This window comes from Ascaphus truei, chromosome 3 (assembly GCF_040206685.1).
Source record: "Ascaphus truei isolate aAscTru1 chromosome 3, aAscTru1.hap1, whole genome shotgun sequence".
Classification (NCBI taxonomy): Eukaryota; Metazoa; Chordata; class Amphibia; order Anura; family Ascaphidae; genus Ascaphus; species Ascaphus truei.
The window spans coordinates 106799996-106825521 of record NC_134485.1 but is presented as its reverse complement, the minus strand read 5'-3'; the positions used below and the strand labels follow the sequence as shown (position 1 = coordinate 106825521).

The 25526-nt window shown below is 43.4% G+C and overlaps 1 protein-coding gene across 1 annotated transcript in view; it reads left to right on the top strand.

The window, feature by feature from the left end:
* The first annotated feature begins 437 nt into the window (after nucleotides 1–437).
* LOC142489083 (solute carrier family 13 member 2-like) overlaps nucleotides 438–25526 on the top strand; it is a 97297-nt gene continuing 72208 nt past the window's right edge. The window contains exon 1 of the mRNA XM_075589273.1: nucleotides 438–596. Within this exon, the coding sequence (XP_075445388.1) occupies nucleotides 495–596 (102 nt within the window). The 5' untranslated portion in view covers nucleotides 438–494. The remainder of the gene's footprint in view (nucleotides 597–25526) is intronic.

Sequence of the window (25526 nt, the reverse complement as noted above, 5' to 3'; positions counted from 1 at the left end):
AGCATAGTGACCATCACACTTTATTGATCCAGGAGCAATCATTACTATGCGCTAAAATGACCACAACCATAAGGAAATACTTAGCAGACAGAAATATACCCCTGGATGTCTAGCTCATTCAGTTTAACAGGGGCCGCTGATGCAGCACTGAAGGGGTTAAGTATTAAGATGCAGTATAATATTCATAAAGAGTCAGCTAACAAAGAAATACATGGCAGTTGGGCATACAATATTGCCTTCTATGTATGTGCCATTGCGACATACTGTACGACATGGAAAGAGTTAAGTCTCTTCTGAGTTTAATTATTATCGCTGGGGTTGTGATTTATTCTTCCTTGTGTCTCCTCCTTCCTTGCTGGCACATCAGCTGTAAAAGAAAAATCTAAACACCCACAATTACCTAGGTGGCTGTATAATTGCTCCTCAGCTCTTATATAGATCCATAGAAGAGACCAACCTCTCCTTCGCTACTAAGACAGCACTGTGAAGGCAGGATGGTTTCCATTTGGAAATGGTTCTTGGCAAACAGGAAATATTTTATCATCTTTGTGACCCCTCTATGTCTTCTACCACTGCCACTGGTCGTGCCCACCAAGGTAGGTACTTCTGTCAGGGAGCTGGCATTATTATATGTAGGTGGGAAGTTTAAAAGCAGGTGCTATGTTGTACAGATTTCTGCCAGGTAATCATGCATTGTTAAGACAGAACTAATACTTTGTTTACATAGCTCAGATGCTGTACATTGCACTTTACAGTGATATCTGTAGTATGCAGGCAGGTGGAAGTGCACGGGAAAGAAAACTGATTGCCAGGATAAAAGAACTAAGTAAACAGCATAGGCCAACACCAAAGAGTCTATCATCTCATTTACACAATTATAATGCTTTGCTTTCAGGAATAATCCTACATATTCCAGCCTTTCTAAGTCATCCGATTCCTGAGTGTAGATGGAAAGGGACAGAGGAACAATAGCAAAGACTGCACAGAGCAGATAGGAACCATCATAGAGAAGTAATTGTGCAGTAAATGTGTGGATCATTTAAGTTGACTCCTTTCAGTGACAGAGGAACATACAGTATTACATTGCTGGGCTACCCCGGCAGAGAATGAGATGAATGTATATTTGTAAAATGTGTCTGATGCTATTTATGAGTTGCTTATTTCCCAAACCTATCCGCCCCCTCTCCCTGTGACCTCCCGTCACTCTCTTCAATTCATGTGAGTGTGTAGTCAGTGTAAATTGAATTTGGAAAAGTTGCCACCTATTTATATATTTAAAGAACTTGCAGCACTTTCTGAACACAATTACAGCGCTTTCTTAACACAATTACAGCACGTAGGGGGATATGCACTAAGAGTTGCAAACTGTCCTTTTTGTGCAAAGTTGACATATATCTAACACAATTTCAATTGTATGTACACAAGCCAACTGTGTCTAAAATGGTTGTTTGCATGTGTTTTGGTACACCTAAATGTACCGCGTGTGGTGCAGTATTTACTAGAAAATAATATTTCCGTCCGCCAAAAAATCAAACAAAAGTGCATCAAAATCGTCCTGCAAATTCGGCTTGATGTAAACCCTAAATAGACCCTTTAATAGTGTTAGCGCAGAATTAAGTTCCTACGTATGAACACAGAAATGTATTTCGCTCAGCCCGGAGGTTTCATTATACAGCTCTAGTTTTCACAGTATGCCTATTATAAATAATATTACACTAATAATGTATATCTACTAATACTAGTTATGCATAAAAAAATACACATAATTCTGTTTTAATTTAAATTCAATTAATCGAGCATTCAACAAATTAGGTGTCATATGTATGAAGTCTTCATACAGAATGGTGCACATTTTTGAAAAGTTTAGATTACTCTGTATCACAACAAAATGAAATCTTAGTAAGTCCCTTTATGTTTATTGGAGCAATCCTCTTACAGTCGAGGTGGGCAACCTTGTCACCAATCGCCACAAGTGGTGAATTGGCCATGAAAGTGTGTCGAATTTGAGTTTGCCAGCTTCCACGGTAAAATAAACTTTTTCCTGACGGCGTGTGCTGGTTTCCACTTTCTGAATGAGCCAACGAAGTGAACCAGCAGCAGGTGATAGTGCTGAGGTGAGGGAAGCTGCAGCTGGTGATAGTGCTGAGGTGAGGGAAGCTGCAGCTGGTGATAGTGCTGAGGTGAGGGAAGCAGACGAACAGTGGGTGTTGTTTTAAATGTTCGATTGAGCAACCTAATTTCTCAATTTTTACATGGTGTGGCGATTTTCACTTCTCATTCACCACAACTGTGGCTACATTGAAAAATAGGTTGCCCACCTCTGTCTTACAGTATACAGACTTGACAACGAGTATTCTAAAACTTGCCGTAAACTAGCCAGGTACATGCTGGGTACATGCTGACACAGTGACATTTCTGCAGAGGCTAATGGCCCATCGGATTAACACAGCAGGGTTCCCTGGCAATCCCATTCAGTTTCAATGGGACTGCCAGGGACCCGCGCTGTTAATGCGATGGGCCATTAGTCTGTCTGCAGAAATGTCACTGAAATGTTTCGGCATGTACTCAGCATGTACCTGGGTCTTGTTGGTGATTGCCACTGGTTTGTTTTAGAATAACCGTCGGCACTACAGTATGTATGGCGAGTCAGATATTTATGAGGTTATTTATCATAGTTTCACAGCTGCTAAACTGGAGCAAAACTGGTGCAAAAATACTGAAATGTCAGAAATTGAGAAAATCGCATTGGTTTCAATGGGAATGTCTTTCGTAGGTAACATTGGTGCAGTTTTGTAGCCGGAAAATGACCCCCTAAAATTGGGTCTACCAAAGTGGAAAGGCCAAATGTCAGCGCCTAGATCATTGTATCCTAATCTTTGGTTATGTTAGCACCAGTAACTATGGCAAAAGAAGAACACACAGAGAATAGCAACACTATAGTTATAGTTGAAATAACAATGACAATATGGCTACAGACAGGTATTACGTTAAGAGGGTCATTCTGTATCTTCCGAAGCAGCTATATGGGCAGTTTTTGGTTGAAAATTCCCGTAGTCTATGATTGGGAGGTTCATCCACAAACAGCCCGAACCACAGCTTCTGACTATATAAATAAGCAAAAAAGTAAACATTGAAAAAAAGAAACCTCATTAACAATGCACAATGCATCAATGACCTTTTATTAGTATTCAATGTATCTAAAAGTATTAATAAATCTCACAATGGCAGCCATCAGACCATATATAAAGACACAATAAAATATCTGGTGCTGTGTCAGTTGACTCCCAATCTAATGGATATATCTCTTAATCAACAGAAAAACACCTATAGTTGATCAGTTTCAGGGAGAAATAAAGCGCAAGTAGAGACAGCATCAAAATCACAATAATACGGTCATATATGTGTTTGCAAACCCAAAAGCGGGCAATGTTCCCTTCATGCATAGATAGCAGAGTCAGGAAATTATCCAAGTGCAATGTCTAAATTATTGCATACAATTTGTCTATCAATAGAAGCCCATAATAAGTCCAAATATAAGCACTTAGGCCGCGGGTATAGATATAGTAGGCACACGCGTGTGACGGAGTACATGGCATCGCGGGGGCCTGCCGCTTGAGCGATCCGCTGCCTGTGGGATTCTAATGAAGCCCTGGGATGAATACTCATACTATGATACTTTTGATACATTAAATACTAAGAAAAGGTCACTCATGAGTGCATCGTAATGAGGTTTTGCATAAGTTTACACTCCTCTAAGTGTACCACCTGATATCACATTTATTGAATACCTTATTTAATAATTTACCAATCTTAAGCTAGAACACATACTCTTTTTTTTATTTTAGTGACTATATAGAATAAGTCCTTCAGATCCAGAGCAGTCGACCGCCCATTGCTCAAGTCAATGGGAGTTTTCAGACAAACGCACCTTAAGAGCGTATGCCAGAAGCCGCGAAGTGCTGATAAGTCAGATACTCAACTTGAAAATATAAACAATGATGTAAACACAGCTAGATAAAAATAGAATGTTATCATGTATTTGCAGATAAAAAGTATGAATCCAACAAGACGTTAAAAAAAAAAAGAAATGAGACTGAGTTGAGGAAGAAGAAAGAGTGTTAGAGGTGTAATCCCTTTCAGGACCAAAGTGATATAATTCCAGTGACATGTATCAGGGGTCTCATCTGGGTAATTAATTGATACATTTTTTTACCCAAAGCTGACACCTACAGTATAAGTATTTGTAATCAATGTTTTAAAGTTACACTTCGGAGGGACTTCATTTCCTCTGGCTTCTCTCTTTTGTGTGATGTGTGTCCAGCTAGTGCTTGTAGGGCCAGAGTCCCACCTCCCCTTATCTTTATTACTGTGATAAGTAGAAAGAAAACATTTGATTGACACACCCTAGAAGCCCCTACGAGATTAATCTGATCCGCTAAGTGAGGTTGCACCTTTAAGTGTTAGAGTTGACAATTGTTTCTTGACAAGGAAATGCTAACCATGAATTTAGAAACATTTTAGAAAGTAGAAAGTTTAACATGAAAAGTAATGATCGCTTTCACCGGCGGAGCCGCTTCCCTTTGTAACACATTGCAGGCCCATTTGGCAGCTAAAGGGTTAAGCAAAGTAGCGAGATGGTGCCTGATTTAAAAATCACGGGGCAATGCTCTTTGATTTTTTTACAATAATTTTGCTGCAAAAAGGACACAATCTTACCAAAATATATTTTTTTAATTGAGTGCAGAATAATGAGCATGTAAATGAAAAATCAATGGCACCCAGGGGTCCCTAAATAAAAAAAAGTGAAGTTACACAATCACACTGACAGGCACAATATCACTGTTAAAAACCGGATACATTCATTTAAGACAGGCAGAGGCAGGGCCACGGACTGCTTTCCTGGGCCAAGGATTAGAATCTTCACCCGGACCCTGAGATGTTGAGAAGGGGGGGAGGGGAGCAAGACCCTCTCTGCCACTGAGCCCAGGACTGTTGTCTGGGTGCTCCGCCCCTGTCAGAGGCCCTGGGCAAAGCCACAACCAAAGAAAGCATTAGTCCATCCAAAAACCACTGAGAAAGTAAATAGCTGTAAATATACTGTATCCAGCACTCTTTATTTAGAAACATAGAATTTGATGATACATAAACGACTACTAGATCCACCATGGCTGCCCTTTTTCCAATTTGTCGTAAAAACTCAGGCCCTTCTTGATGCTTGGCTTTCATTTACATTTAGGACAGCCATGTGTCCATCCCAAGCATTTTAAAATTCCCACCTCTGCTGGGAGGTTACTCCACAAATGTACCACCCTTTGCATCACAAAGTACTTCCTCACATTGCTCCTCAGCTTCCAAACCCCCCATTTAACCCTTACATGCTGCAGGCCTCTCTGGCAAGGAGTGGAAATGGGATAATTAGCATTTATTTGTATAGCCTGTAAAACATTTACTCTTATGGGAGAGACAGGGCACATGTATTATCAACTGGTTTGAAACTAGTGGATCTGGAAACCCTATGGTCCACTTTGGGCCTCAAGTCCCAAGTAGATAGTTTAAAAAGGCAATGGGGGTAAGCACTAGGGGAATAGTTGTACTAAAACTGCATTCAATTTATTAACTGAACGTAATGGAAATTTCCATTAAAAAGGAAATGCTATTCCTTGATAAATCCAGTGCTATTTTTATTCCAGTTTTGCAGCCAGAACTCTTTAAAAAATAACCCCCAATTTATTTTTTAAATTACCTTTGTGCTTGTTATTGTAATTCTATCATTTTCATATCTTGCAGCAGTTTTCAGAGAAATAAGCCAGTCCGAAGCACTGTGGGCCATAGTTACTAAGCAGTACTAAGCCATAGAGCAGGCCTGCCCAACTCGTAAAGTGAGAAGGGCCAAACTGCTCCAAGGAAAAAAAATTTGGGCCGCACGGGTTAAATCCTAATCATCATCATCATCATCATCATCATCTCTCCTCCAGCACCTCTCCATCATCATCATCCTCATCTATCTCTCATACCCCCATCTCTCCCCCTCACCCACACAATACCACCCTCCACATCAAAAACACAATACCCCCTCCACATCCCCCCAGCCCATTCCATGTCAGCAGCCCCCCCCAAGTCAGCATCCCATGTCAGCATCCCCCCCACGTCTCTCTTCCCTCAATATAACACTCTCTCCCCCTCCCCTAAATCACACCCTCTCCCCCTCCTCTCAATGACACTCTCCCCCTCCCCTCAATATGACACACTCTCCCCCTCCCCTCAATATGACACTCTCTCCCCCTCCTCTCAATATGACACTCTCTCCCCCTCCCCTCAATATGACACTCTCCTCAATATGACACTCTCTCTCCTTCTCTTCAATATGACACTCTCCCCCTCCCCTAATGACACTCTCTCCCCCTCCTCTCAATGACACTCTTTCCCCCTCTCCTCAATATGACTCTCTCCCCCCCTGCAACTCACATCATACACCCCTGCACCTCACATCACTTCCCCCCCCCTGCACCTCACGTCAGCAGCCCCCCCTCACATGCCAGCAGCCCACCCACCCCTCACATGCCAGCAGCCACCCCTCACATGTCAGCAGCCACCCCTCACATGTCAGCAGCCCACCCACCCCTCACATGTCAGCAGCCCACCCCCCTCACATGTAAGCAGCCCATCCCCCCCTCACATGTCAGCAGCCCACCCCCCCCTCACATGTCAGCAGCCTACCCCCCCTCACATGTCAGCAGCCCACCCCTCCTCACATGTCAGCAGCCCACCCCCCCTCATGTCAGCAGCCCACCCCCCTCCCCCCCTCACATGTGCAGCCCTGCCATAGAGGCACTATACAGCTCTCTATTTTTTGTGGTGCATTGGGATTTTGACGGGGGCCTCATACCTTATCCAGAGCGGCATCTCCTCCTGCTTCGTCGAGTTGCCATGGTCGCCGTGGAGTCATGTGACGTGACATCACGTTGTCACAGTGACATGTCGCCATGCAACGTCGTGGCGTCATGTGACATTGTATTATCATGGTGACGCGTTATCACATGATTGCAGGAGGAGATGCCGGCTCCGGAGAGAAGGCAAGAGGCACTTACGGAGACCCTGCGCTGCCCCCCCACCTCCAGCAATCAGTTTCAATATTGTGGGGAAGAGCACGGGGCCCCTAACGAAAGCTTAGTACCTTCAACAGGTCCATGGAATTTGGAATTGAAAATGTATTAAAGATATTTTAAGTTATAAAACAAACATTAAATATCTTCGTTAATGTGTACAAGACTCAGTGCTTTCACTTTATTGGGAGCACGATGTGCGGTATATATTTTATAAGGTGGTAGGATAATATTGCATTGTGACCATAGAACTTTAGTCAGAACTAAAGATATTGGTAAACGTGAAACAAATACAAGTTTAGTAATATTCATTGAACATATTGAATTAATTATTACACGCCCAAATCCACAAAGCTCTGTTAAGTGACTTGACGTGTCGTTAAACTAAGTTTACGTTACAGTGTGTTATGCCATAACATCTAGCTTCAACGGCCAAGGATTTCTCCCAGGAACTGCATTGCTTAAATTACAGTATAACGGCATTGGTGATAGTTATATGTAAAATAAGCTATTATCCTAACATTGCATAACCACTAACACAGGGACGCTACATTACTTAAATTATACCTAAATGTGGCAATACTCACATGCAGACCCTGCAAAATGGCGTTTGAGGAGGGGAGGAGAGAGAGATACTTTTTTTGTGGCAGTTCGTGCCGGTGCTTTTTTCTCCTTGTGATGATGCGTCACAATGACATCGCAATGTCACATGACGTCGCAACGGAGATGAGAAACAGGAGAAAGTACTGGCCTCCATTTGTTTTTTTAAAGCAGCCGGATTAAGACATATGCAATGTTGCGCTACAATGACATGAATATGCATTAATGTCCGTAAGTGATTTATATCAGCGGAGCACAAAGTGGGGGGCGCGAGATTCGCTGTGGGGGCGCGGGGTTTACGGAGGCCACGCGCTTCCCAAAGGCATTTAAATTAATGCCGGGGGAGCTGCAGGGCCTCTGCAAACCTTACTTACCTTGATTCAGATGCTTCTAGTGACGCGTCGCTATGGCAACGCGGCGGCAAATGACGCTGCAGGGTCATGTGGCATCACGTTGCCATGACAACGTGACATCATGATGCCAGGACATCTGAATCAAGGTAAGGGGGGGGGGGAAGCGAGGAGAGGGGGAAAACCAGAAGGAGGGCGGTGGGGAAAAAGATTGCACTCCCCTGATTTAGATAACATGACGTTATGAGCCCTGATTTCAAATACACTACCGACACACTTTATTGAAGTGTGGTCGGTACCGCAAGCCGGGAAATCTCCCGGCTTGCTAGTGGCCGCCCCTCAGCGTGCCGCGCGTCATAGACGCGCGGTCACGCGTCATCGGGAGCGTGCGCCCGCTGCACGCGTGTCCAGGGGCTCCCCGAGGGAGCCCTGGTGTCCCGCGATCGCGGGACAGCGGCAGGGGGTTCCGGGGGACCCGGCGGACCCGGCAGCGGTAGGGAGAGCGCCCCGATCGGAGGGCGCTCTTCCGCTGCTTCGGCGTGCGCCCGTCACACTCGGGCGCGCGCCAGGCTACTCCTGCGGCACAGAACGGGCAAATGCTCGAATAAACTGTGCCGCAGCAGTAGCTTTATTGAAAATAGCCCTTTGGTGCCAGAGACGCCTGCAATACCCTCCAGCACCAACGGTGTTAATGCGATGGAACTGAGGTTATGCATGTTACCTTCTAACACACAGCAACATGCATTGTACTCGTGGTGATTTTCCACATCTCGGAATGGTAGACCAATGACCTTCACTTGCTATCTTTCGCTATAAGCACACAAGCACCTTCTCTACTAATTTCTGTAAGAGATAAAAGTCTCATGGACTTTGCATTTACCAAGTACAAACAATCGGTTACACTTTTACACTGCTTCACCAAGGTGCTGCTCTGCAAATCTTAGGCGCTTTTTCATTAGAGCAGTGTAACTGTTTCTGCACAGCCCTGCGCTCCCTGTACTCTGCTGCACGCTTTGTGTATTATAGAATGCAAAGCCTTCTGTTTGCATTACTTTGATCGTCAATCAAAGGCAACCATTAGGTCTGTTTTGTGCTGGTTTTTCTAATTGGCCGGCTGTGCCGGCCAATCAGTTAAACGGCATTCCTACCTGGTTACTTAAACCAGATAAGACAAAAGAAACCAGACAAAAAATAAATAAAAATAGACCTATAACACGTGCACTGTAAAAGAAAATAAAGTGCACTAAAAGTGGAGGGTTGATGTAAATAAATCCAAATGGGGGGATACCGAGCAGAGCACCCCGCTTGACGCCCACCGGGAGGCAAACTCTGAAACCGTCCCAGTGGACTTGGTGTACGTGTAATCTGCCTGGATACGGGAGTGCACCAGCGCCCGAAACATGGCCACAATGTTCTTTGGTACCTCCCCTTCCAAATACTGCTACCTGGTCTCATATATGGCTAGCTTAACCAATGCCAGGAACAGGTTGGTGAGGAGGTCCCTAGGCTTATTGTTCCGGGACACAGAGCACCCGAAAATAAAAAGGTGAGGGGAAAAGGGACTTCTCTCATACAGGGTTTGTATGTATGTAGGTATGTATGTATATCTTTATTTATATAGTTCCATCTATGTACATAGCGTTTCACAGCCGTAATGCACGTGACATAATAAAATAACACACAGTGAGAATAAGCACTTAAGACATAAAAGTAACATTAAGAAAAATTAGTCCCTGTCCCGAGAAGCTTACAATCTAAGTGGTAAGTAGGCAGAACATACAGAGACAGGAGGAGGACGTTCTGGTAAGTGAGTCTGCAAGGGGTGAAGGTCATTGTCTGAGGTGTATAGTATATTCCACGGAGCTTCTCATATGGTTCGTTAGTGAGGTAGGTTTTAAGAAAGGTCTTAAAAGGTGGATAGAGAAGGTGTCAGTCGGACATTGAGGGGAAGGGCATTCCAGATGTGCGGGGCAGTCAGTGAGAGAGGTTTTAGGCAGGAGAGGGCTTTAGCTACAAAAGGGGTAGACAGAAGACATCCTTGAGCAGAACGCAAGAGTCGGGATGGTGTATGGCAAGAAATTAGGGTTTAGATATAAGGAGGGTCAGAAGATTGTAAAGCTTTAAAAGTGAATCACATCTTAAAGCTGCAAACCAAGCTATATTCTACATGTGTGTTTAAAAAAAAAAAAAAATCAGTTCAGTACTATGAAAAAATACTTGTAGCATTTAAAAAAATAATAAGAATGTTTTAAAGACATTATTAATGTTTCTAATGTAGGAAGCATTTCCAAAGTGACAGCCCCCTTCCCCTTCTGATAGGCTCTGGCTCTTGAGCCCCGCCCTCTCTCTAGCAGTGCACCAATTGTATCTAGTAACTGCACAGTCAATCATATTCCAGGACTACATTGCCCACAATGCTGTGCAAGAACTGAATTAAATAACTCTGAGCAAGCAATCTATTACAGTCGATTACAGGAGAACGGATCGATCTGCAGCTTAGCTAATCACTTGTCAGTGCGCAGATTGTATAGATGCACATATTGAATGGGAAATATATATATGTTTTAAAAACGGCAGCTTGAACTGCAGCTTTAACGACCAAATGGCCAGCAATTAATTCTATTTCAATGCATTGCTGAACCTTTAAATGAGTAGAGATACTGTATAAAGTTGTTGAGTAAGTAGGACTATAACGATCTTAATCTTTGTATTATATAAGACAAAGCTCTGTACAGGCATAGGTCCATTTATTGCAGTTTAATACATTTACCAGTAATTGGCTCTCTCAAAGCGTTACAATGAATATAAGACCATTAGTGTATATTGTATGACAGTAACACTGACGTCTTCTTTTTTGAAAATTGGTCTCACTCATTTCCAGCATACAGTATATAATATAAAATGAAGTGTACGTGTATTTTGCCTGGTAAATGATATATTTATTTATTAAATGGCCCTTATTCTGTAAGGTGTGATGGCACAGATGACATGCTATCACACGAAGAGTCCCATTGACTTTAATGGGGCTTTTCATGCGATAGCACATCTGCACTATCCCATCTTACAGAATAAGGGACATAGCATTTAATTAATGTATATTTCTTTGAGTTAGAATCACTGTAAGTCCCTAACCTTAAGCCCTAAAACAAATGTGTATGGTAGCTCATGTGGATTATAGATGTGGTGAATGTTCCACTAATTCTTTTGATGGACACTGAGGAAGGCCACTTGAATCAAAACAGGGATAATAAATACGTCCACTTTGCCAAATAACCCAGGTCTGATCTAACCTGCGTCACAATACTCTGTATTATTTGCTAGTTGTGACACTTCTTTTGGACCAGAGTAGACATTATAGTTGCTGCATGCATGAGCTTTAAAGGCTATATGAGTCTATTTTAAATACAATAAAAATAATATCAAACCAAAAATTACAATACTTTGGATAATTTGAGCAAAAATGATTTGGGCCAAAGTGCCAAAGTAGCATATAAAATGCCTAAAATAAGTATAAAATAATAAAATAATAAAAATGGTGATGAGAATCACCTAGCAATGGGCATTTGGCCTGGTGTTCCGGTGTTTGGGTGGGTGTTCTAGTGTTCCGGTGGGTGTTCTGGTGTTTGGGTGGGTGTTTTGGTGTTGATTTTGGTTCTAAATCACTTTTAGCGTTTGCTTCTGAAAATCTTAAGTGTTTAGGATGGTTGCGTATTTGTTTATGCAATGTGTAAGGTTCTGGTAGGTTCTGATTTCACACACCAGGTTTTGGCCCTCTATCTATACATATTTCTGCCACATATCTTATTTCCAGTCATAAAACAGTTAAGTTATCCATTAGTTTAAAATTTCACATCATAAAAGTGTCCTTTGACCTGTTTGTTTTCTTCATGTCTAGTTTCAGATTGTTTCTAATTTGCTAAAAGAGCAATTCAAGCAATATCCTACATGTGTGTTAAAAATAATAATCAGTTCTGTAGTATTAGATAATATTTACTACCTTTCCATGTTTAATGAGTTTTAATATACTGAGCATCATTTGATTTCTATAGCAGGTTTAGCACACCTCCCAAGCAGTGCAAGATCTTTGCAACACTTTCCTGTTTGTGATTATTTGTTGCCAATGTTCCAAGCAGTTTGAGCTGCAATCTCTAACAATAGAAATGCTACCTTAGTAATGTAAGGCTAAGGCCCCGTTACACACGTCCGCACGGCTGTCTTGCTTGCCGGCGGCGCGTGCAACTCACTGCACCGCGATCTGCAAGAAACTTTTTTCTGGCGAGGGGGTGGGGGGGGGGGTGGCCAAATAAGTGGGGGGCGCGGCCATGATGTGAGGGGGTGCGGCCATGACGCGAGGGGGCGGGACCGCCCGTCAGCCGCTCAGCCCCTCAACTCCTCAGCCGTTCAGCCCCTCAGCCCCTCAACCGCTGAACCCCTCAACCGCTGAGCCCCTCAACTCCTCACACACAGACAGGCACTCACACAGACAGGCACACACACAGACAGGCACTCACGCACTCAGGCACACACACAGATAGGCACACACACAGACAGGCACTCACTCACTCAGGCACACACACAGCCGAACGCACAAAACAGACACACAAGCAGCTCTCCTCCCCTCCTCCCCAATGGCTGACTCACGTACCACGTGACGCGTCAGTGCTGAAAAACACAATCCGGTTGTAGCTCCAGCAGGCTGACGCGTCACAGTACGTAGTCAGCCCTGCTGGACGGAGGCAGCGGGGGCAAGGACCATTCGATTAAGGGTCTGGTGGCCCGCGGCCGCGTGCGCCGCTGGCCGCAGCGGGTTCGCAGCCTAAGAATACATTGGAGCTACTGTTACACTGACTGAAGGATTGATTTGAAACGGAAAGGCAGCCATTTAGTTAACCCTGGGAAACAGGATTTTGCTGATCGATCATGGGAGAACTAATTGATCGGCAACTTACGTAATTGGTTTTCAATAAAGGTAATCAAAGTCTGCATATATTAAAAGAAAATTATATATATATTTTTTTAGGATGCTTGAATTGCCTCTTAAAAAATCCAAAACCAAACAAATTGAATTTTGTCAAAACCAGAACCCAATTATTTTTAGAACCAAAACCTAAACACATGTGAAAGTGCCAAGGCTTAATAACAAGTCCAAGGATTCAACGCCAAGTATACACACACATACGAAAAAGGTGATCAGTGCGCAGCTAAAACATGGTCCCACATACAGTGCTAAATAATAAACACAGTGAAAAGTGATATTAAAATAAAACAATAGTTGGACCTTGTGAGGGAAGTCACTATATTTGCGTCTGCAGCCTTTCTTGAAGGGGTTGCTCGACACCCCTAATACTGGAGAAAAGACACAGAAACAAGGCACACAACGCACATAGTGAAGTAAAGTAAAAAAGATGAATTTACTAAAAAAGTTAAAGGTTCTGCGTACATCAATAATGAATAAAACAGGCAATGGGTTAGTGGGGTTACCACACAGAGAGAACGCTGGAGTCGCAGCTCTTCAACGGAGGCAGTTTGAATCACAGGATACCAGCAGTCATCAGCCAGGAAGGGAACCTCCGTGGAGCCTTGGATCACGTTTCCCTCATCCCAGGGTAACCAGATGGTAAGGACCGGTGAAATGTCCCATGAAATGTCCCGTAACAAGGCACAGATACCTCCGTTAGTCCCACAGATGCAGAACACCAGCAGCGCGCCGCTCAGTCCCGTGGTGCGCCTGCCGATGATGTCACAGGATTCCCCTCTATTCTTGAGAGTGGAGGAGCGTCCAAGGCGGCGTTAGACACACAGTGCGGCAGGCAGTGATGCGGGGGACAGGGAGGCACAAACCAAGTGTATGCTTGGCTAAGGTTTGGGTCAGACAAAGGAGCAATGAGTTCTTCCAACGCGTTTCGTAACTGAAAGTTACTTCTTCAGGGATTGCAGACAGCTCAAGGAGTACACACATATATATATATACCCAGCAACCCCCAATCAGTGACTTAGGTTTCAAATTACAGTGCCAATCAGTGAAAATGCACATGACTGCCCATCAGTAGCCTGCAAACATTGGTATACAATAAAAGAATCAGAACATATTAAAACACATACGTAATGAAAAATAAAAAATACATAATATACTTGTGACCAAATTCTGAAAGAGAAAAAGCCACAATTAGAGAAATACAGGTATGTTGAAAACATGGGAGGCAAAGAAAAAATGCACTCGCTCAACCTAATGTGACCACAAGGGTCAAAATAACAGACTGGTGCAATAGTGCAGGGGGATAATAATCAAACACAAAGAACACCGTATGACGCAAAGACACTGTGCCTACAGATAAGGCCCAGTAAAATGCACTCAGAGTCTGGAAGGAGAGAGCACCCTGCTCAACATGCAGTACAACAGAGAAAAACTGGACCAAACAAAAATAGTTGTAATGTTAAAATACTTTATTAAGGATTACTAAAAAATGAAATGGTACCAAAAAATGTAGTGAATACGGTGAACTGAAATCAATACAGTGCTGATGCCCCATAGGAGGTCTCTAAATGGCGAATTGTCAAAAATAGTCAAATTAGAACTATAACATAAGCACTGTGAAAATCCAGAAACACCTATGCCTGTTGTATCATGGCTATAGGGGCTGTTTCTGGTACATGACATCACTGGAACGCTATGAAATGTTAACACTCACATAAAGCACTAGTGTGTATATACACTCATGAACATATGAGGCCACGCATCAATATATGTACTGTAAAAGTAATAACAATGGTGTACAAAAATGATCAACAGTGTGGGTATAGGTAAATACAAACACTGGCTAGATATCACACTAATAAAAGCTAGCAATGTATATCCACTCAGGTAAGTGGTCAAAGACAAATAAGAAGTGTAGCAGTAAAACCCCACATAAACTGACCGTGTTCGTCAGTAACTACACACAGGGACAGAAAGGGAGAGTGGGGAATCCCTACACACCAATATATGCTAACCCTGTGGGGGGAGCAATACAACAGGATCGTGTGGTCCCCCAATCTGACCCTCAATAACATACCCCTACAGTACACGGGGGTGAGAGGGGGGGTGAGAACAGAAAGAGGGAAAGAGGACCCTCAAAACACTTATCTGTGCTTGCCCTGGGTACACAATCCTCGTGGAGCGAGCTAGGTGAGTGCTGGGTGAGTGCGCAGCTGAAGGAGACTCAGTCTGTGTGACGATCAGGTCTGCTTGGAGCTGCAGGCGTCCATTATGGAAATCGTGGTGTGTGACGTCATGACGCCCTCTGACATACGTTTTGCGATAGTTTCACCCAGAGAGGGATAGATCTTCACTCCCCCCAGTGGCCAATATTTATAGAGCTCTGCTGGGAGGAACAAAAAAGAATTATAGAATAGAATAGGGGAAAGGGGAATGTATAAAGTGTATAGGAAAAGGTGAGATACCAATTGAATATTAAAACATGGCGAGCAAAGCCCCCCATTAGAGTGTAAACTAATTAAAACTGAATGGTTGCCAATAAATGTGTGTTGCCACTAATCCAAGTCTAACACATCATTAGCCGTGATGAAAGAGCATGACACAAAACTGTGAATAGTCTCATAGATAGGGGGTAAATAGAAAGCCCTCATTCAGGCTGTTTGGACTTAAAGTATGGAGATCATAAATCCAACGGCTCTCCTTTTGGAGTAGAATACGGTCCCAATCCCCTCTTCTGGGTCCAATAATGACATGATCAATGCTACAGAAGTGGAGATTCCTGGTGTTACCATTGGTGCTTCGTTAACATGACGTGCGAGTGAGATGTCTAGATGGTTACATATAGAACCAATATGTTCAAGAACGCGTCGCCTGAACTCACGTCTAGTTTTGCCCACGTACTGATGCAGCGGCCGTTATTTGAACACTTCACGCGGTGTGTAGATCGGAATACCCATTCGATGGCGCGTAATTTGATCTAATCGTGCTGAGTTAAACACTCGGTTTGATTATCGTTTTTTCCGGATTAGAAAATGGCATTTTAGCGTGTTCTGCAATACCGTCGAGAAACTCAAGTGGGCAATCGAGAGTTGTTGTCATCAAAATCCAATAGCAATTCTATGTCACGATTAACATGTTGGCTGAAATCGCTGAGCTGCCTGCCACGCATGCGCAAATTCCAAAGCCCTTCTACTGTAAGCTGTCACATTTCATTCTTGTCTGCGATACTGTAGTCCAGTAGAATCAAATCATTAATAATAGACTTCACGCTTATTGTTTTCTACATGACTTTCCTTGGTTAAGGTAAACTGCTTATTAAAAAAAAATTGCTGATTCTTAATGCTGCAGTCCATTAACAGAGTGGACCAGGGTTCGATTCTTGCCTCAGATATTTTTTTTTCAGATGTTCTTACTTTAAAAAAAAAAATTATTGTCATTTTATTTCCACTTTAATGCAAATAGCCGAGCAGCTTTTTACAGTACGCACGAGTGCGAAGAGCAAAGCAGCATCCATTTTCAAATGCTTTGCATTGTGGTTGCATTAATCTTCCCGAGCCTGCTCTCACCGTTCTTCGCCTGCGTATAATTCTCTTTGGTTGGAACCTGGGATCTTCTTCAATATTAATGCGCATGCGTGTATAACTTCCCATTCATTTGGAAGTTAGTTCAAGTTTTAAAAATATATACTGTACTGTACTGTTGCTTTCTAATTCCACACTAGTCATGTACGTTCTTTCAGAGGTGGGTGGCATACTGTAGTACTGGTTTTTTTTATTTGTGGGTGTGGGGAGCAAACCATTATGATGACCTATTGAGAATACTGTATGTCTTTAAACTACTGGTACTTTACAGCTTGGAACTTCATACAGCTAGCTAGCACAGCTCGCACCCCCTCCCCCCTCTTATCAACACCTCTGACAAACCATGCCACGCATGCGTGCCATAAGCCCTTCAAAGGTTCTTCTATTGTGCTGCCCCAAGTCATCTTGGAGTTCACCTCTTATCAACAACACAACAACAGAGGCCCCTAACAGAGCCATTAACGTAAATGTACTGTTGTGTGATTATCATGAGCTGGGCAGAAGACATGTTGGATAATCCTTAATGCAAGAAAAAGGTATTTTTCAACAGCATTTTGTTGTATTATTAACAGAAATTATTGATTAAACAATGTGAAGTGCAATGCTTTGTTTGTTGAACTGTTCATAAGAATTTCTGGTCTGCAAAGGGAGTTTAAAAAATAGATTTTTTTTTTGGCAAACACGAATTTCTATACAGTAACAATTGAGAGAGGTGGGAGAGGGGGGGTTTGTGTAAGATACAGACTAGTTTGTACAGTACATGAACACCGTACTATTATCTTACACACATCCCCACCCTTCCTTGCTTGCTTGCGGCAGTCCTGAAAATGAAAAGAAACAATAAATGCAGACATGGTTATTTTTGGGGCCATACCTATCTCTATCATACTTACCTGTGCCTTATTACTTTCCCGAGGCCTGGCTATTACGTTGTATAACAATAGGCAACACAGTCGCAATATGATCAATATATTTATTACATCTGGCTACTGTGAGTATATTGTTCCAGAAATTCAGTATCCCATTTCCAATTCTTCCTTTCCACACTTTTCTGATATAATCCTTCAACTCATGCCATACCATTTTGATGGGAATAAAATCTGGTGATCTGTAATACAGTAGGAGGGGAGAAAAAAGGTGAATTACGTAAGGAGATATACAGTAAAACTATGTAAAACAATGAGAAAAGGTTACCCAACTTACTCCGCTGGCGTCTTAACCCAGTTGATACCGCTGGCAAGAATGTGAGCCGCCGACGCTGTGTGTTTCGGATCATTGTCCTGGAAGAACCGGTGACCAGATGGGAAATCATTCTTTATGTATTCAACAACATGTGATCTTGGAAGAACGCTTTATTCATGATTCCTGGAAACAAGAAAAAAAATGTAACATTAGGGTACAAAATACTGAATACAGTACAGTTGTCCAGTGCGTAAGGCCACAGCATGTGGATTTGTGCATTATTTTACCCTCAAAGATAATGATGCATCCTGGTCCTTGTCTAGAGATGGCACCCCACACATGCATCTGCACTGGGTGTTTGGGACGCGGCTTCAGAGATAGGCGTCCTTTTTTGTAGAATCCAAAACGGGCAAACCTATCAAGCGCTACAGTTGTCTCGTCTGTAAAGATGACATCATTGAAAGTTTCGCCACTTTCAATCCATGCCCGAGCCTGGTCCACTCTTTTTATTTTGTTGGCTTCCCTTATCATACGATACGCTCTGTAATGACAAGGAAAAATGTTAGAGCCACAAAATGCTGGACATACAGTACAGCATGATACTGTATTAGGAGGGAGCCTAACATAAAAAAAAGAGGGCATGGGTGACGTACTGTATACTGTACTTACTTAAAATGCCCATATTTCCATCCCAATTTCCGTCTCATCAACCTGATACTGGTCTCTGATGCTTTTATTTTGTGAGTAGAGAAAGTGTACCTGTTCCGGTTAAGGAGAGGTGTTTCAGCGGGCACCACGAGGCAGGAAAAACGTAGCAAATGCTGGACTGTGCTGTAAAGTGTTCCTTTATTGAAGCATAGTTAAAAAGAGGGGGGAAAAGACATGCCCCTGCACCTCTATTTTGTGAGTAGCCTCTAGTGCATTCTTTACCCTTGTGGCACACGTCTCATCATTCGCATCACTCATTTGGTCCACCAGAAGAGTGTTCGCTCTAATGTGTAAAGAAAACAAGAACAATTTATTACAGTAGGCAAATTAAGCATCCCAATAGCGCACAGATTTCTTATTGTCTGATGTTGCTGCTGCACTTACTGTATTGTACTGTGAGAAAACTTTGGGCGCTACAGTATACAGTATGAATATATTAAATAAATAGCCCATCAAACTGCAGGATTATTAGTTCAAAGAAAACAGAATCTTTTGAAATGATTACACTATCACACTACCTACTAAAGTACAGAAGACAGTACAGAATATTACTGTAGAGTTGACATAAAAAGCCAGTGACTGATTGTAAGAATGGCAAAAAATTTATACTGTACAGTCGAAAGGTACTGTAAAGATGAATAAAATATTGAACACAGGCATATTAGTACTGTACAGTTCAGTACAAGACGTTGGTAGAGTTATGGAGGACAATACAGTAAGTACTTACTCAGTAGTGACAGTCGGCTTTCTTTGGATGTTTTTGGCCTTCCCATGCGCATGATAACTAACAGTGCTTTTTGCTAAACTGAAGTCCGAAGCAACTAACCAGCGTTGGATCTGTAAAATGCGGTGTCCATTCTGGTACATATCCTTTATTCTCAAGCTGAGATCTTTTGAAATCCTTTTCTTTGGCATCGCTGCTGATATAAAAAAATTGCACGCACACAGAACAATTCGATGTGAATTCGATGTGTATTGAATGTGCATTGAATACACAGAATGTATGGTGTATTTATACTTTAATTTAATGTGCCTCAACGTCACTCGACAGGATTAGTACACAGCCCGTTTACTTTTAACACCTGCACCCCGTGTCCATGCCCACGAAAAAAATTACAAAAAAGGTGAGATAAATTGCATAGACTCTCACACACTGATCTCTATCTGAACTTGCTCTTGTCCAGATACTGCATTGTGCATTCGTCCTTCTGTTTCCATGGATCAACCCTGATTCTACGGACGCAGGAACCAGCTTACTTCTGCTGTGCCGGCCAGGCGAAAGGCGGAAGCTGTTTCCCAGTCAAAACCTAAGCGAAAGCCAAAGCAGAATAAAGAAAATGTTCCGAAGGCTCCCAAGGTTAAGACCCCATGGCCTTATTTTGGAAGGAAGAAGATCGGCGCACTTAGCACTGTGCCAGTCAAGTGGCATCCCGATTCTCTCCTGGCACCCCCCGGCTCACCTGCTCCACAACCCATCCCCGACGCTGCTGCTCTCCTGCTGCTCTCCTGGCACCCCCCGGCTCACCTGCTCCACTGGGGAAAAAACAAAAAATATGCTATTATTAATGGTATTGCGCATGCGTCAAGTCGCTTCATTGGGAATTAAAGCAGCCGTTCAACCGTTGAGGATGATGAGAACAAACTTCTGATTGGCTCTGACTCTTGAGCCCCATCCTCTCCCAACATTTGTAAGCTAGCTGCAGCAGCATTACGTACTTCAGCGGCCAATCAAATCATTCTTCAAAGTGCACTCAGCAGAGAAACATACCCTCACTTCAACTCGCATACAGTAAAGTACTGTATTGTATTGATGCACATAAGTACAGTGGTACTAGCAGCTAAAAATTTAAGACTATCATGTACAGTACATTATACTGTAGTAAAGTGTAATACAGTGTAGTACATTACTGTATACAGTACCTTCTTTAGAAGCCTTATAAGCTTTGCCAAACGGGTGATGACAGCTGATGATGCTGGAAAACATTTTGGTACTGGTGCATGCAAGCTTGTTCGTACGCGAAATCATGCTCAGGCTGGAAATTTTCCAGGTATTCTGGAGGTGACAGGTACAAAGGATTGCCGTTACCAAGGTTATCACGAATGGTCGGACCAGACACTGGTGCCGGTGGTGCTGTTGCCGGCACATTGCTGGATTGGGATTGACGAATTTTGTATGGGTTAAACCCCACTTTTCTTCTTTTGAAATTGCCATGATCAAACATACTGTGAAATTCTGGCATGACACCCCAATACCCGCATATCTCTCCGGCAGGAGGGGCAATACGAAAAAAACAATCATCGCTACTTAAGGTTCTTCTTATCGCACGCTTCCACCCACGTCAGGTGAAAACTTGTAAAAATCGTAGTTCGATATAAAATATTCATATATTTCAGATACAGTCGCCATCTTTTCTCCTGCAGCATTAATCGCTGAATATATTAAAAACGCATAACTACAGTCAGGTTTTTTATACGTCTGTGGTGTAGCCATAATGTCCACTCAGCAATTGCGCGGGGAAAGAATGTTAAAAAAAAGGCATACATTGAGTATTTTAATGCTTTTATTAAGAACGCCTAATTTGATAACGTCTTCGAAAAAACAAGGTCAATTCACAATGGGCCACAGTAAATTTGTACACCAGTATCTGTTTTAAACACCTGCATCCTTACAAAGTAGCGAAGCAGCGTACTGGTACACATTCCAATTCAATCCAATTCATTCATTTCTGCCACCTGGCGGATACGCAAAGAATAGCAGGCAAATTAAAATTCATTAACTCTGCCATATGGCGGATACGAGAAGAATTGCATCCATAGAAACAATAAACCATTAAATTAAACAGATCTACCGCGTCCAGTTGCCCGGTGCCGGATTGCGCGAACGCGGCATGAACAGTGATAAAACGAAAAAAAGCAGAATGGAATACAGCAGTCAACACGAAAACTGATTCGTGATGTGTTCGAATAACGGCCGCTGCATCAGTATTTTTGCCACACCCACACGTGGCCAGATATACAACTCCAAACGTCTTACAGTTAAGAAAATGTATTATTGTGTAATGGCGAGAGTTATCCCAGTTGGAAAATGTTTTAGTAGGGGTTATAAACTCACATGCCTTGCATGTACCGCACTTGTAAGTACCCATGGGACGTTGTGGCAGCCAGGTCTTATTGGCCACACTGCCCAAATGGCTGTGTACCAGCCAATCCTTTAAATTCTGGGCCCTACGACTAACCAGTGTCGGAGAGGGTTTCAAAACTGGCTTGAGATCAGGGTTCTCAAGGAGTAGATGCCAGTGATGTTTTAGAATCATATTGGCACTATTCCATTTATTGTTGTATGTGCCCACAAATCGAACCAATTTATTGGTTGGAGTTTTCCGGTTTGTCCCGTGTAAAAGGGCTGCACGTGGGGATCGTTTAGCTCTTAAATAGGCTTTCCTAATACATCCTTTGGTGTATCCCCGTTGGAGGAAACGGCTTGTCAATATTTTAGCCTGTTCCTCAAAGTCAAGGTTGGTTGAACAATTTCACCGAATTCGTAGAAATTGTCCCACAGGAATATTCCTAACTAGGTGTGGAGGATGGTGTGTGTCTGCCAATAGGAGGCTGTTAGTGGCAGTTTCTTTACAGTGTAACGTGGTGATAATGTTACCATTATCACCCTTAATGATGGCGATGTTGAAAACATGATCTAACATGAAAAGAGCACATGAACATGTGAATGAATAAAGATCAGTATAAGGACCAAATGTCTATGTCTTCATTTAACCCCTTGGGGGTCAGGGAACCGAGTTTATAAATCCAAAAGGTTTCTTGGTAGGAGAGGCTCTTAATTCTATCGCCTCCCCTCCTTTCCTTAGGAACAACTTTAATGTCCTTGAACATCAAGTTAGAAGGATCTTTGTTATGGTGTATTGCATAGTGATGCAATAGACTATGTTTTTTATAACCATTTTTTCTATTTCTAATGTGCTCCTGTATACGGATCTTTAAACATCTTTTAGTGCGGCCTACATATTGGAGACCACACAAACAGTTGACCAAATAGACCAAATGGGTTGTATTGCTGTTAATAAAAGAGTCAACGGCCAAGCTCTCACCGTTCACAAATTAACTGAATGTTTTCCTCTCAGTGTGTAGGTGCTTACAAATCGAGCACCTCCCACATTGAAAGTTACCAACAGGCTTATCACTGATCCAGGCAGTCGGGTTAGGTCTACCCCGAAAAATTCCCACATCACTAGGGGCTAGTGTATTTTTAAAGTTTTTGGCCCTTATATAAATGAATTTTGGAGCATCTGCAAGGCGATCACCTAGAACTGGATCGTTACACAAAATGGCCCAATGTCTTTGAACAATTTTTTCAATTTTCCTGTTGACTGAATTAAAAGTTGTGATGAATGTTACCTCTATCAAATTACTCAGATTCATTGTTTGTTTCTTAATTTTGGGAACTAACATTGATTGCCTATCCATACGTCTGACTACGTCGAGATCCTTTAGCAAACTAACACTCGAATAACCTCTTTCAAGAAATTTATCAAGAAGAAGTTGAGCCTGATCCTCAAAGTCTTGTTCCCCACTACAGTTTCGCTTGATCCTAATAAATTGGCCTCTAGGTATGTTAGTAATCCACAATCTTTTGTGGTTACTACTGGCATTAACAGATTATTGGCATCGATTTCCTTAAAGAAAACTTTAGTCGAGATATTCCCACTTTCCAATGCTGTCAATTTTAAATCTAAAAAATTAATACTTATAGGACCATAGAAAAAAAAGATTACCGGCGCCTAAGAAGTCCATTGAATAAATACCAATCAAAAAAGTCCAAACCATTCAGTGGAGAATCCCAATAATGTCCTTAAGTGAATGGGCAGTGAAGGGGTGAACGGACAGCTCTCACCATGTAGCAGTGCAATATGTGGAGAAAAAAACAACAAAACAAATTATGGTGCAGTATGCCAATCAATGTTGACAAAGGGCATTGGTGACTAAAAACACAAAACAAACATGACAAACGAACAAAACAACACTAGCAAGGTATACTATTTACCAAGCATCTGTTTAGACAATCAGGGATATATATAATTAATTGTTAGGAGTTTAGTCTCTCTTGTGACATGAATATACAATTCAATCAAATTCAGCCTTCGTGATAACAGTATTGGCCAAGGCTTCGTTCAATAATTCTTTTAAAAGAATAGTGAACTCACCTGTAGGATTTTTTGTTAACACTCAGTAAAAAGAGAAGGGGGGTGGAATGATCAAAAGGTCATAATGTGTGCACCTTGCACTATAATAATGTGAAAGGAGGGAAGACCTAAATGTAGCCTGGAGCTCCCGTGGCTCCTGGAGACCCCCCTCCCCTTGAGCAGCTCGGTCGCGGGTGCCGACAGACCCGACGGCTGCGTCCAAGGGTGGGGGATGGAGCAGGGAGCAGCGCGGCTTCTCCTGCCTGCGGCCGGTTGCCGGGGACGCGATCGGGCGGTTGCTAAGGCCGCGATCGCGTCTCTAAGGTCCCGGCGGCCGGCCAAGCAGGGCGCCGCCATTGAGGATACTGTTGCGCATGCGCAGGGATGCGTAGGCGCAGGGACAGCCCCCGAGACAGGGATAGCTCGCGCGAGAGCAGGGAGAGCTGAGGGAAGGTCGAGGCAGCCCGGGAAAGCTTGCGCAAGCGCAGTGAAGGTAGGGAAAAGCCCGCGAACCCCTAGCCTACCAGGGAAGGCTCTGAGCTGGGACTACATATCCCCAGAGCCTTTGCGAGCCCCATGTGACCCCAGGGAGCCAATAGGGCTCAGGAGACCCCTGAGAAAAGAGATACATTTGGCGGGCTTGCAGCACGTTAGATCAGTCAGAGACGGGAGCAGCCCAGGGAAGGAGGTAGGGTACAGGAGTCAGGGACTCCCTGTACTAGGCCAGCACCCCCAGGGCTCGAGATAGCTCAGCTCCCCAGTAAGGTGAGTGTTGCCAGGGGCAGCCCTCAGGTTAGGGACCCTGCCACTTACATTAGTGGGAGCTGGGAAAGGAAGGTTACGCAGAGTTGGAGTCAGGGAGCTGTAGGGAAGTAAGGTGCGGGGAGCGAGAGCAGCTCCTGCACCCCATAGGTACCCACACCCCAGGTAGGCCCCAACTCCCCACTAGGTTAGTGGGTAATTGCTGAGGGAGGCCCAAGATAGGGACGCTGCCCTTAGTGTAGTGCTGCATTGTCAGAGTCACGGCTGTCAGTGCTGTGAGGTCTGACAGGCAGGCACCTTGTTGCGCAGCACGTTGGCTGCAGTCAAAAGTGAGCTACAGCTTGCTGCGGTAGGCGCTGGGACTAGTCAGAGAGTAGTGGGTCTGGAGAAGGGCTATAGCTGTTCTAGTCACCTTGAGGTAGCGCTAGGGGTAGGATGCCTGAAGGGATAAACTGGTAACTGAGAGCAGGAATTCTGGAGAGGATCTGCACTAGGCTAGCCAACAGTAGGTAGACGCCCAAGTACTGCATGGAAGAGTACTCTAGTCCATTCCAGATCACTTACCGAAGGGACTTGGGTAGTTGGGGGAGTGGGACAGGTCATTACCCTTGCAGGCCCTAGGAGTTCCCCAAGCCACTACAGGTTGCTGTACTACAGGGACAGGCCCTAGGTTAGGGTTCCTGTCACGTTAGTACCATTTAGATTAGACAGGGACACAGCAGACGCTGCGGTTCCTGTGAAGCGGTCCGCACGTGCAAGGAGTTCGGTTGGATCGGACGGATTCATCACACGTCTGACCCTTTGAGAAGTTTGTTGCTGACCCGAGCACCGGAGTGCTCGGCAGGTATTATACCATCACATGTGCACCAACAGGCCTAGAGGTTCTTAGTGACTGCGCAGTCACCCATTGACTATCTCTGTAGGAGTACGGGACATTGGGTGGGGTTCTTGGGACACTGGGTGGGATCACCTAGTGTTTGGGAATCGTCCTGCGAGACGTCACTGTTAGTGTCTCACCGTGAGAGAGACACAGGTTATCATTATTAGTCGTTAGTAAAGTCCTTCGTTAT